The sequence below is a fragment of the Mercenaria mercenaria genome, chromosome 1, assembly GCF_021730395.1.
Source record: "Mercenaria mercenaria strain notata chromosome 1, MADL_Memer_1, whole genome shotgun sequence".
Taxonomy (NCBI): Eukaryota; Metazoa; Mollusca; class Bivalvia; order Venerida; family Veneridae; genus Mercenaria; species Mercenaria mercenaria.
Genome location: NC_069361.1, coordinates 78,414,151 through 78,428,333, shown reverse-complemented (window position 1 = coordinate 78,428,333; position 14,183 = coordinate 78,414,151). Strand labels below are relative to the sequence as shown.

Genomic DNA, 14,183 nt, shown 5'->3' with positions numbered 1-14,183 from the left:
ATGCAAGTTTAAGTGTGAATTGTTTGCATAGCAATTATAACACCTTTCCGTGTCATGTAATTAACCGCATTCTTTTGATTCTGAGTAAAAAGATTAACAAAATATCTCTGTTTGGATTTTTTTCTTTTATTTAAAAATCAAAAGTAAAAAATTATCTTTCAAGTTTTTTAATACGCTAAGAATTAGTATAAACAATGTTTGGAATGGAGGACGGATCTGTCCGGATTTTATCCAACCCGGAGTACATGTCAATGGCGTCCAGTAAAACAAAAGTAGAAATAAACGTAATTCAGACTGCAAAAACATCTTTGAATTAAAGTCATTCGTAATTTTAATAGTCTGTATGGGTTATTTACGATATATTTTATTGAAAGTAACCGCTATTGGTTGAAAAGCCACCGATATTGATATTTTTTATCCATTTTGTTCGTTCGTAACAGATGCACGTAATTTTGCGAGAGCTACGGTCAGAAAATTGGCCCGAAAAAAAAAAACTGCTGGCAATGTTCTGTCGTATAGGTCGCAGGAACTTTTTCAGGCAGCAAATTGGGTAGAAAAAGTGCGACCTATACACACCAAAATACGGTATCTGCCAACTTCCCCACATGAATCAGAGGTGGAGCACGAATGGTTTCAGACACAATGTCTTTTATCAAATTGTCAAGGAAAACATATGCCTTGCCAGAGGTTCAAGCTCACAACCCGGTGATATATAGATCTTATTTTAATGAAACTGAGAAAGATGTAAGTACGGTAAGGCCAGAGTTCTTTGATTTTTCGTTACTCAGACCCGCCGACCCTATTTTCCATCATTTTCGCAAAAAATAAAAACTGAAATTTCAAAAATTTCAAAATTATTTTCGGGCGACGATCGATGTTTTGCTGCATTCTGACGACGACGACAACGTCGATATTCGTCAGCGCATTATCGGTCAGTGTCATATAGGTGCAATTTCCGCTCAAATGGAAGCGTCTCCCGTACGTAAACAAAAACTTGAGTGAAATTTAAGATTGTCTTTGAACGATTTATGCGCGATGGAAAAGCGGAATATTTGGTTTGTGATCTAGTATATAGACAATAAAACAACGAAAAACAAGTTCTGTAAAGGTTACGGTCAGTAACGGTGTCTCAAAATGTTAGAAAAACATAGATTTACCCGCAGTAAATAACAACGGCAACATTGAATGTGAATTTGACATGCGTTTGGTAGTTATATATTTACATGAGGATGACGTATAAGAGCAACAAAGTGCTGCCAAAGGAGTCATCCGTTTCAGATTTTGGGGGGTTTTTTTAACCAGGAGGGAAAGGGGCCCATGCCTGTGATTTGGAGGAAAAACAGCTCGGTGTTAGGGCAAAGGGGAATAAAAAACCTTATGTAATGTAATTTAAAAGATATTTTCTGAGGGAAGGACCCTATTATGAAGGGGATAAAACCCTGTGATATGCTTATGAAGACATTATATATTACAAGTTGCCTGATTGGAGGTATTTATCTATATATTCCATTGCATACAAATCCTTTTCAGGGACCTATCTAGCTACTTATGCTTTCAGTCATTTTCTGGCCATCCAATATAAAATAAAGAGTGGCCCGACTTTAAGATCGAGACCCACTCAGGTCATCATGTGAAAAAAATATCCAGCTGGCTGACGAATGTAGGCCATTCTACCCAGATGCCAATTCTTGCCTAAGATGATGCCCAGAGGAGTACCTGGGGTCTTCCAGCACCATTTAAGTCTGGAAAGTCATCATATGACCTATAAAATTGTGTCAGTGTGACTTATAATACAACAAATAAATATTAAAATGTATTAAATAAACATCTTGGTCAGAATTGAATTAAAAATAAAAGTATGCACATGCTAAAAATGAAACCAGCCGATCAGACCATTGAAAATTGCTATTCAGTCATCAATTTAATACTCGCCGGAGATGTTATGACCAAAGGCAAATAGTACCCATACCCAAAGAGTGATTTTGTTAAAGTTTTTGAAATCATCAATTTTATGTTCAAGATAATAAAAAAGTTAAACAGAGAATGGTAATTTTCTTTGTATTACATGTTAAATGCGTATTAAAGTAGTATTAAAATCCTTTCAGGCAACACATTTTAAGTGATCACTTATCGTCTGTTGTTTTAGTAATTTTACTGCCTTTTTATTTTTTTCCCTCCTCCTGTCAACATTTTTCTGCCCAAAATCCGAGTAACAAAAAATAAAACAAGAGCTGTCTGATGACAGCGCGCTCGACTATTCAAAGAATTGATTGAAGAATGGGGTCAAAATATTAACATAGATATTCAGACAAAAGAAAAAAATAGATTAGATAATGTTCCAGTATTTGTGGATTTCGATAAGTCTTGCACTAAACGGCAATGTGTGAACCAATTTCAAAGTCCAAAAAGGGCCATAATTCAACCAAAATAGTTGTCAGAGTTATGTACTCTTGCCTACAGATGGAAATCATAATGATAAACAAGTGTTCAAAGTTTAAAAGATATATGTCAAATAGTTTTGACAAAACATGGACTTGTATGAAAACAGAACAGATTTCCAAGTCCAAAAAGGGCCTTATTTCAGCCAAAATAGATGATAGAGTTATGTACTCTTTCCTACAGATATAGACTATTATACTGAATAAGTGATAAAAGTTTCAAAGCCATATGTCAAACACTTTACACAAAATATGAACTGGTACGAAAAACTTAACCAAGATTTCTAAGTAGAAAGGGGCCATAATTCAGCCAAAATCCTTGATGGAGTTATGTACATTTGCCTATAACTAGTCATGGTGATGGTAAACAAGTGTTGAAAGTTTCAAAGCTTTATCTCAAAAGACTTTGCAAAAACATGAACTGGTACGTAAAACTTAACCAAGATTTCTAAGTCAAAAAGGGCCATAATTCAGCCAAAATCCTTGACGGAATTTTGTGCTCTTGCCTATAACTGGACATGGTGATGGTAAACAAGTGTTGAAAGTTTCAAAGCTTTATCTCAAAAGATTTTGTCAAAATATGAACTGGTACGAAAAACTTAACCAAGATTTCAAAGTCAAAAGGGGCCATAATTCAGCCAAAATCCTTGATGGAGTTATGTACTCTTGCCTATAACTAGACACGGTGATGCTAAACAAGTGTTGAAAGTTTCAAAGCTTTATCTCAAAAGACTTTGCCAAAATATGAACTGGTACAAGAAACTTAACCATGATTTCTAAGTCAAAAGGGGCCATAATTCAGCCAAAATCCTTGATAGAGTTACGTGCTCTTGCCTATAACTGGCCAAGGTGATGGTAAACAAGTGTTGAAAGTTTCGAAGCTTTATCTCAAAAGACTTTGTCAAAAAGTGGACTGGTACGAAAAACTTAACCAAAGTGTGACGCCGACGCCGACGCCGACACAGACGCCGACGCCGTGGTGAGTAGGATAGCTCTACTTATTCTTCGAATAGTCGAGCTAAAAACTCTGGCCTAACTACATGTACATAGAACATGTTCGAGCTGTCAGACTACATTTATATTTAAATCCTGCAATGTCAATGTTTTTCTATCCCAAAGGAATAATGTCTGACTGATAATAAAACACAATTCTGGCACTCACTTTACAAAAGTAAACAAATATATTTCAATGGAAACAAACAGTGTGCAAGGCATCGTCTGTCACCTTTTTTGCCTTCAGTTTGTGTCTGCTATTTATCTCAGGGAAATCTTGGTCAATAATAACAAACAAAACAGACAGATAAATCAAATAGTATACATAGAACAAGAGTTGTCGGAAAAACAGTGCGCTCTACTATTTGGAAATATTTACCAAAATATCATTATCATAAAAGTATTTTTCTCTTGGGGAATTGAGGAGTAAGGGGTGTGGGGGTAAGAATTAAGGTAGTGTTATAAATATAAAGAGAGAGGAGACATAGGGCGTATGATGAAATATAAGAAACAATAATGAGCTATAAGGTAATGTGATGAATGTAAAACATTTTCTTGGTGGTGGGCCACAAGGGTGGAAATGGTAAGGGCTGTAGTAAGGGGGAAAGGGGGTAGAATAAGTGTGGGCAAGGGATAAAAATGAGGGTAAGATGGATACTGGTACTAAGAAATATTATGAGATATAACTGAAATACAGAAGCATGCCATAAAACTGATCTTGATCTTTCAGGTATATAGCCCAAAACCAGAAGAATTCTACCCCTTACTAAGACCAATCCTTATATGAAGTTTGATGATTATAGGGGCAGTAAATAAGAAGATCTAGCAAAACTGAGAAGCCTGCCATAAAACATTACAATATTTGACCCTGGTGACCTTGACCTTTGATGTACCTGAATTTAAACAAACTATGTTTGCCACATACTAAGATCAATTCTTTTGTGAGGTTTGATGATTGTGAGAGCAGTAGTGAAATTTAGAAGCTTTTCATAAAACTTTAACGTGCACTATAACAACATTTGACCCAAGTGACCATGAACTTTAGGATACTGACCCCAAAACTATCAGGTCTCTGTCCCTTACCATGGCCAATATTCATGTGAAGTTTGATCATTATTGGGACAGTAGTTAATAAGATATAGTGAAATCAAGAACCTTTCTATAACACGTAAACCTGAATGCAAAGGTGACACCAATGCCAAGAGCAAGTACAATAGCCTATCTTATTCTCCGAATAGTCAAGCTGAAAAATAAATCTTTACTCTCCTTGCTAGTATTGATCCTATTACATTAAGGATATCTAATGAAGGTTTTAACAAAACTGATACAAGGCAGCTGCAACTACTGGATATTGCTATATATGGCATGGCAGAGCAGAATACATTCACATTTCTTAATGACCGAACAAAGATTTAAAAAATTGAAAAAGACCAACACATCTGTGAAAATTACTGGTAGGAAATTCTTTACAGTGAAACACAGTACAGTTAAACCTACATTTGCAATCATCTGTGTTAAACAACCACTTGCCTTAAGCAGAATTAGTTGTGTTCATATTTTAATACAAGTTATATTTTCATTGGAAGTATTTTTAAATCCTGGTTGCCCAATCAAGATAGTATAGGTTTAAGTATAATTTTGTCCTGTATTGTATTTGTGAAGATTTGCATTAACAATTATATATTTAACTGAAATTCGTTAGAAAGTCTGAAAAATTACTATTACTTTCCCTTTGCCTATCTTGGTTGTGCAACCAATATGGACTAAGGAAAAATGTTATTGTAGCTTTCCTGGATATCAACATTTTGAGTGTTCAATTTAGGCTGACTGTAACAAATACAACATACAACGCAACTTTTACTATTCTGCTGAAATTTCACAGAGCATTTTTTAGTTCTAGTTCTATGAGCTATATAAATTTTAGCAAAAATCTTTTACAGATCAATTAGAGCTGCTGTATATGTATGACTAATAATACAGCGGGAAAAAAATTGTGTTCCAAAGTCAAAGTATAATTCAAAACTAGGCTGCAGTAGGTTTTAACTCCCTGACTGAGTTTGATCAAGATCTGTGGAAAATATGAGGGAAGTTACAAGGATGATAAAAGTTTGTGATGGACAGGCAGGTACATCCATTTACAAAGAGCGAAGTCTGATGACATTTTGGCCAAAAAAGTATCTTGGTTCAAAAATGTGCTATGTACCATCATACTGAAAAAAGAAGAAGATTTTTACAGATAAATGGGTACTAAAAATAAATACAGAGAAAAAGTGCACAAAATGAATTAATGACTTAATTATGTCACCATATATATCAGACATGGACTTACATGCATTTAGATATTTATCTTGTATCTTCTGGGCAAATAACAAGCTGATGACACAAAAACTGTCATATTTTAAATATCATTTCAAATTTATCATTACCTATGGGCATTTTAAAACAGCTGGTCTGCTTTCATTATTTTCACTACTGTTACAGTATATTAATATTATTCAGCACACAGAATAAGAAAAGGTATCTTTCATTCATTTCATTAAATGTCATACGCAGAATATAACGCATATCATGTCTGTGTATGAAAGAAATATTACTGATAGCTAAAATTATCTTAGCGTGGGCAGGTAAACAAAACTGGAATTTTGTTTTACTAGTTTATTTCATTGAATGCGAAAATGAATAAATTTTGCAAAACTGAAGTCAATTTATCGGTTAAAAGCATCACTGCATACAAAATACGTTTACAGTGAAAAAAAGTTGACTTCTTCACCATTTACAGTTTGTTTAAAACTGATATTAAGGTAGCTCAACGAAATAATTTATATAGTTAAATTAGAACAGAGTCACGTTTATTTCACAATCACCTTTGTCCTGATTATCAGGGCAGAGTTATTGAGGACACATAGAATGACATTTCTCCTTGATAATCAGGGCAGTATTATCAAGACACACACAATGATTATCTGTCTGGATAAACAGGTTAATCAATGGCCCAATGATGAATCATTGCATCATTGCAAAAATATATGAATTTTCCACGATTAAAAATTTGCACTTAAAAATCTAGACTATGTTTGAAACGGGCAATAAAACTTTTAATAGCTCTGATATGATATTGAAAGTTCTACTATGTAGATTACCTGTCAAGTGTTGCATTAAGATCTGGTATGGGGAGTCTCGGGAGTAACGGTTCAAAGTAGAAGCAAGGGTACTTTCCATTTCCTCGCAACAAACCCAGCATAAGTGCCCACATCTGAAAATAAGAAGTCTCAATTTCATAAGTACTGAGAACAGTTCGCAGTAACCTCACAATTAGAAAGTTGCACACTTATGATGTACTTCTGGAAAACAAGAGGGCCATGAAGGCCCTGTATCGCTCACCTGACCTACAGACCTAAAGATCATTAAGATTAACATTCTGACCAAGTTTCATTAAGATATGGTCATAAATGTGGCCTCTAAAGTGTTAACTAGCCATTCCTTTGATTTGACCCCGTGACCTAGTTTTTGACCCGACATGACCCAGATTCGAACTTGGCCTAAAGATCATCAAGTTTAACATTCTGACTAAGTTTCATGAATATACAGTCATAAATGTGGCCTCTAGAGTGTTAACAAGGTTTTCCTTTGATATGACCTAGTGACCTAGTTTTTTACCCCAACTGACCCAGATTTAAACTTGACCTAAAGATCATCAAGATTAACATTCTGAAAAAGTTTCATTAAGATATGGTCATAAATGTGGCCTCTAAAGTGTTAACTAGCCATTCCTTTGATTTGACCCCGTGACCTAGTTTTTGACCCGACATGACCTAGATTCGAACTTGGCCTAAAGATCATCAAGTTTAACATTCTGACTAAGTTTCATGAATATACAGTCATAAATGTGGCCTCTAGAGTGTTAACAAGGTTTTCCTTTGATATGACCTAGTGACCTAGTTTTTGACCCCAACTGACCCAGATTTAAACTTGACCTAAAAATCATCAAGATTAACATTCTGACAAAGTTTCATTAAGATATGGTCATAAATGTGGCCTATAAAGTGTTAACTAGCTTTTCCTTTGATTTGACCCCGTGACCTAGTTTTTGACCCGACATGTCCCAGATTCAAAGTTGCCCTAAAAATCATCAAGTTTAACATTCTGACTAAGTTTCATGAAGATATAGTCATAAATATGGCTTCTACAGTGTTAACAAGCTTTTCCTTTGATCTGACCTAGTGACCTAGTTTTTGACCCCGCCTGACCCAGATTTACACTTGCTTTTAAGATCATCAAGATTAACATTCTGACCAAGTTTCATTATGATATGGTCATAAATGTGGCCTCTACAGTGTAAACTAGCTTTCCTTTGATTTGACCTGGTGACCTAGTTTTTGATCCTACATGACCCAAATTCAAACTGGACCTTAAGATCATCAAGATTAACATTCTGGTCAAGTTTCATTAAGATTGGGCCAAAATTGTGACCTCTAGAGTGTTAACAAGCTTTTCCTTTGATTTGACCTGGTGACCTAGTTTTTGACCCCAGATGACCCAATATCGAACTCATCCAAGATTTTATTGAGGGTAACATTCTGACCAAGTTTCATTAAGATTGGGCCAAAAATGTGACCTCTAGAGTGTTAACAAGCTTTTCCTTTGAAATGACCTGATGACCTAGTTTTTAACCCCAGATGACCCAATATCGAATCCGTCTAAGATTTTATTGAGGGTAACATTCTGACCAAGTTTCATTAGGATTGGGCCAAAAATGTGACCTCTAGAGCGTTAACAAGCTTTTCCTTTGATTTGACCTGATGACCTAGTTTTTGATCCCAGATGACCCAATATCGAACTCGTCCAAGATTTTATTGAGGGTAACATTCTGTCCAAGTTTCATTAAGACTGGGCCAAAAATGTGACTTCTAGAGTGTTAACAAGCTTTTCCTTTTATTTGACCTGATGACCTAGTTTTTGATCCCAGATGACCCAATATCAAACTCGTCCAAGATTTTATTGAGGGTAACATTCTGACCAAGTTTCATTAAGATTGGGCCAAAAATGTGACCTCTAGAGTGTTAACAGTTAAATTGTTGACGACGGACGGACGACGGACACAGGGCGATCACTAAAGCTCACCTTTGAGCACTTCGTGCTCAAGTGAGCTAAAAATGGGAAAAGTTATTCACATAAACTGGGAAAAGTTTTTTCCCATTAAGAAAACTTTTAGCATACAGTGCTGCAGAAGGCCAGAAAAGTCAAGGCATGTCATATTTACTGTAAAATCATTTAATTTCATGACTATGAAATTTTGTGGTTTTGGTCTATCGTTTATTTACTGGAAATATAAATTCTTTGCAGATTTTGATCTTTGAACATAAAAATAATTGGAATTTTGTGTTGTGATTTTTTGTGGATCAACCCAACCACAAAATGCACAAAATTAGTCCCCCACAAAAATAAATGATTTCACAGTATACTGAGCTGTAAGTAAATAAATTACATATTTTGAAAATCTTAAATCACCATTTCTTCTACCATCAGGAAATTGAAATACTCAGTCAGGTCTTAAAATAAAAGTGCAGAATTTTTTTTCTAAATGAACAAGAAATGAAGCCTGCAACACAATATTTATTTCTGCAAACATGTGCGGCATCTAGGATGTCACACTTCTTTAATCATTAACAATTACCATATTGATTATATCCTCTCTCAAGATAAAACAATTACTCACTGCCCTCAAGTGGAAAACCCTTGAGCCATTGTTACAATACAGCTGAGCATAGAGAAACTATGCCTCATCAGAGTCGGATAACTCCACATGATCATAATGTGACCGTATTTGTTTTTCATTTACAAAATACTTTCATTTGGGAGTAATTCTTTTTATAAAAAAGTGAAAATGATTCCATGACATTTGGTCAGTTTTTTTTATATAAACACTAAAGACATTAAGTTGTTAGTAAAATAGCCTTAAAGACAACACAACACTGCGTATAGCCACCCACAACAACTAATTCTCATGTGTTTCCATAACATATAATCTATCTGTCAGTAATCAAATTTCAAAAATTTCTTAAGAAATATTGCATTAATATGCTGTTAACTAATTTTTTTTCTTTTTTTGTTGTTGCACGATCTGAAGGCCAGTGCCTTAAAGTCTGAATCAATCAAATAACAGAGTGCATGTCATCAAAACCTTAATCCAGAAATACCAAGTAAAAAAGGGGAAATAATTCATGAAACATCTTAGTAAGTGTTAAGGACCTTGTCTCATGGAGGAATAACAATTCTAATTTTGAAGAAATTGAGTAATAAGAGTGATAGGGTGAGAGAGATTCAAAACCTTAACCCTTTCCCACTTACTGATCTGGCTTATCAGCTACTCCCAATGCACACATATATAGGTAATTTACTAATCAATAATCAATATAGATAAGGAATCAGATCAGTTACACCATATGCATACAGGTTATTGGAAAAATTCAGAAATCTGAACATACCAGGGGCGAGTGCAAGGGCCAGAAGGATAGCTCCGAGTCTCAATATACTTTGTACATTCAAGCTTAACATTCTTTCTGAATTTTCTTATTTTTGTCTTCAACAAAATTAATACGGTCTACCAAAGTTAGTTTGTTTTTTCAAGAGACAGATTACCAAATGCTTAATGAGTTATCATAATTATATTGTTAGACAACAGCTTTTATTTCAAAATTTTGTGCATAACGATTTTTTTTAAATGTGTTATTTGATCATCAATATGTCCCTTTGTCACAAATTGACATACGGGCCTTATTTTATCTGTAGTGTAAATGCAGGTATTGCATCATCTTTTTGTAAATTTTTGAGTTATTGAGGTAAATGTCAGATTTCACGCATGAAATACCTCCCATATTTTTCTGTATTTCATAACTTAAATTTCCATGTAAATTTCATTAAATTCTGTTCAGTAATAAGAAAGTTGATATTTTATAAACTTCAGTAATTCGTGTTTTTATCCCCAAAACCACTATAATGGGCCTCAAATTGTCAATTTAAATCCGCGCCAAAGTAGTTAGATTCCCCGGCTATATCGTGAATCCCGTGGAAATACAAGTAGTCAAGAGTTTACGCATAGGCCGTGAATCCCATGAAATTTAGTATTTGGCGGGACATTACCCTTTAAATAGACTGGACTAAATATGCCTTGCGCACACCACCTTCCGACATTATAGACGAATCTATGTCTGAATAATTTTCTTGCTAGAAATTTATGCTTGATCGAGGTAAGAAATTTATTTGTTAGATTTTTGTATGATTTTGGCATTACGATTTTTATTTGGTAAATTTCTGTGCATTCTACAGAATTCTGTAACATTTATTTTTCGGCACATGATTTTGGCTAGTTTCGGCAAGTCAGGATGATTTATTAAATTTTTCAGAGTTTTGTAAATTATTTAGAAAGAGGAATCTAAAATGTTTCATTTATATAAGATGTTAAATTTGTACTGAAATTTGTAACATGATAATTGTAAAGCACTGTTTCAAAAACTTAAGTCAAACATTTCGTTGTTATGGAACGCCATTACTGCATTGTATTGTTATGTATAAATCTATATGGCAAGTTTAGTACCATGTATGTAATATATTATTGTAATATGAAATTGTGTGCCAGTCTATTGCATATACATACAATGTCCGTTTTAGTGTATGGCATTAGATATTATATGGATGCCAACTATCATATAACGTTTGATTTACATGTGAATTTTGTTAATTTGTAGTTGTAAATAATGGCTGCAGTTCATCATTTCCATTACTATAATGTTTCATCATATACTTTTCATATCATTTCATACTTTAACTTTAGTCTTTTAAGTAAGTAATTTTTGTAATAATGGAAGTAATTAGTGACATATTTTAATAACGTGACGTATGAACTTAGTAGCACATATATTTTGTATAAGTAGCACGTATTATTTATGGGAGCCTACGGAGGTATGGTGTACCCAAAGAAGCAGTTTTATGCCCTGACTTATTTGTTTGGCTATGGTGCTTACCATATGTTATATATTTTAGCTTCTTCAGCCAGACGATTTTACCTGGTGATGTCATAACCCGGAAGTACAATGCCCGAGGTTCACTTGTCTTCACTCGCCTGGATGTGATATTCCCAGCGCAGAGCTTTCGTCCCATTGTTGTGCCGTAAACCGCAAAGAAGATGATTTTCGTTATCCTCTGAAGTCAGCTCAGGGATGCAATCACCTACCACCATAGGGAGCCAACACGGAATCAACGTATTCACGGTTTAAAGGGACTGGATTTAGAGATACGTTTTGTTTGTGCTACTTAAAGTTCGCAATTAAATTAAAGAACTGTACCACGTCACATTAGAATGGAACTATACGAACTTTGTATCTGGTGATACTGAACTTTTATTTTTTTTTCTTATAATCAGTTTTTTTTTTCATATCATCTATTCATTGTAAATAATCATCTTATGTAAATAAATTTGTAAATATTGTAAAGGGTGTTGATTTGTTCTGATGGTTACTGTCGCCGGTACGGCCATTCCTGTCACACCCTTTAAAACACTACTGTAGATTAAGAAATGTACTTTGACTCTCTTATTTTTCTATTGCTATTACCAAATACACAGTGTAATAATAAACACAGATATTATTTCAAGATAATATATTACAACCATAAAACCCAAAGATATACTACAACCATTAAATAACAAGCTTCAATAAATTAATGAAATTATCAAAGTGTTTCAATATGTTATTTACAACATGTACATCTCATATTTTCACTTCTAAGAAGTCTCAATTGCTAAATTACATACTTCATGTCACTATAAATAAATCATTTCTTATGAGCATCTGATTGTGGGGCTTTTTTGCGGTAATCACTTCAAAGTAATATATTATTCTTTCAAATATTTATAATGCTCTTTCAATATTTTGTAAAGTAAAATATCAGTTATTTCAAGACAATGCCTACAAAATATAATCTATTCATAGTGTCATACCTAACAAATGAAATGTACTGCACTGCATACCCTATTACTGAAATTCCCACTGGAGCATAGCATACCTACCCAAATAAATCAAAGGGGGACAACTCTGAATTGACCAATAAACTGAAGCCAACATTAAACATTGATCAAAAGTGAAAGAAAAATCAGATAGGTCCTTTTTCAAACAACTTATCAGACAGACAAAATATGACCTACATTTGTTTAAATCCCTTTGTATTCAATATACAATATGCACGCTTTTCTCATGACTTACACAGACAGTTATTTAGTAAGTTGTAGTGAGGCCCTGATAGAAAGTTTAGTAATGCATGAAGATTATACAGAATAATGCATACATTCCTTTGAAGAAAATTAACGACATTAAGAAACGTTATCAAGTTTTGATCTTTTAGCCAAAGATATTTATTTATTGTTGTCAATGGTGATACATTGGTTTACACAACATTTATATATCAAAATGTAAAATGTATATATCCAACAATGAGAAATAACAAAAAAGTTAAATTGGTAACACAAACATTCATTGTCGTCAAATATAATTACAATGGTTTAAGGTAGTGGTTGTAATTACTACATGTTAAGGTAGCTGATAGGTAATGACTCTATGTAATTCTCAATTTAAACATTCTCAGGAGGGAACTAGCACGATCATTTGCTTTCCTTGAAAAACGAATAAATGCTGAAAAAGCATATGGAGATTACTCTGTTTGATGATTTTCGTTACAGGTCAACTACCCTAAACAAACTAAATGGTGTTTCATTTATTTTTGAAAACAAAGTAATCGGATAATTTCAGATATCAACATTAATTAAAAACTTATACTGTTTACAAAACTTGAAATAATGTTTTTGTTGGGGCCTCTCATTTACAAATATATCAACAATTATCACCTGAATTATTGAGTGCATTCATGAGTGGAAAATATTGATGGTAAAATGATGTAGGGGTTTGTTTACAATATAAAATCTTTAATAACTTCTTTAAGGTACATTTTTGGTATGGTTTTGGTAAGCTTATAATAAAGAGCATGTCATTCTCTTTCACTCAGAATTTTTTCAAGCGTTTTAGACTCTTGGCTAATCTTGGAATTAGACTTTATTAAAAGACAAAAGGAAGTTCAGTATAGGCTCTTTCAAACTGTTGAAAGTAGAGTAAACTTACATTATACTCTATTGAATTTATTTAGCTGTGGGAGCTTTTGATATAGACTATAATTTGGGAAGTCCTAAAATCTTTGAAAAACGGTCAATACAAGAGTTGTCCATTTTGCTTCAGATATTTTGAGAAAGTCATTTTTTAGATATCAAATATTTCTATTTTTGACATGGAGAAGAGGAAAACCATAAATATATTTAGAAAATTGGTGCACTTAGCTATCATTTCACTCTGAAAAAAACCTGTAAAGATGAATCTGAATTTTTTAGGTACCATCTCTATGAAATGGGGCATTAATTTTTATTTTTACAGCCCAACTACTTAAAATATATTTATTTCAGAAGTGAACATTAAGGTTTAGGAGTATATCACCAAAACACAGAAATATTTTACAAACGAACAACATTGTTACCAATATTTTACCTGACCATGACATGTTCTACTGTACTGTTCCATACTTAAAATATTCTGAAAAAGTTGTCCCCCTTTGAAAATGAATGTCATTTGTAAAGAAATAAAAGTAAACAATTGCTGAAAACTGTGTTCGACCTAGTTATGTGAAATTTCAACACTCGCACGCTATTGCAAATGC

The 14,183-nt window shown here is 33.6% G+C and overlaps 1 protein-coding gene across 1 annotated transcript in view; it reads right to left on the bottom strand.

The window, feature by feature from the left end:
* Positions 1-14,183, bottom strand: part of LOC123533081 (carnitine O-palmitoyltransferase 1, liver isoform-like) — a 58,144-nt gene that overhangs the window by 33,602 nt on the left and 10,359 nt on the right. The window contains exon 2 of the mRNA XM_053551835.1: positions 6,572-6,684. Coding sequence (XP_053407810.1) covers positions 6,572-6,684 — 113 coding nt within the window. The remainder of the gene's footprint in view (positions 1-6,571; positions 6,685-14,183) is intronic.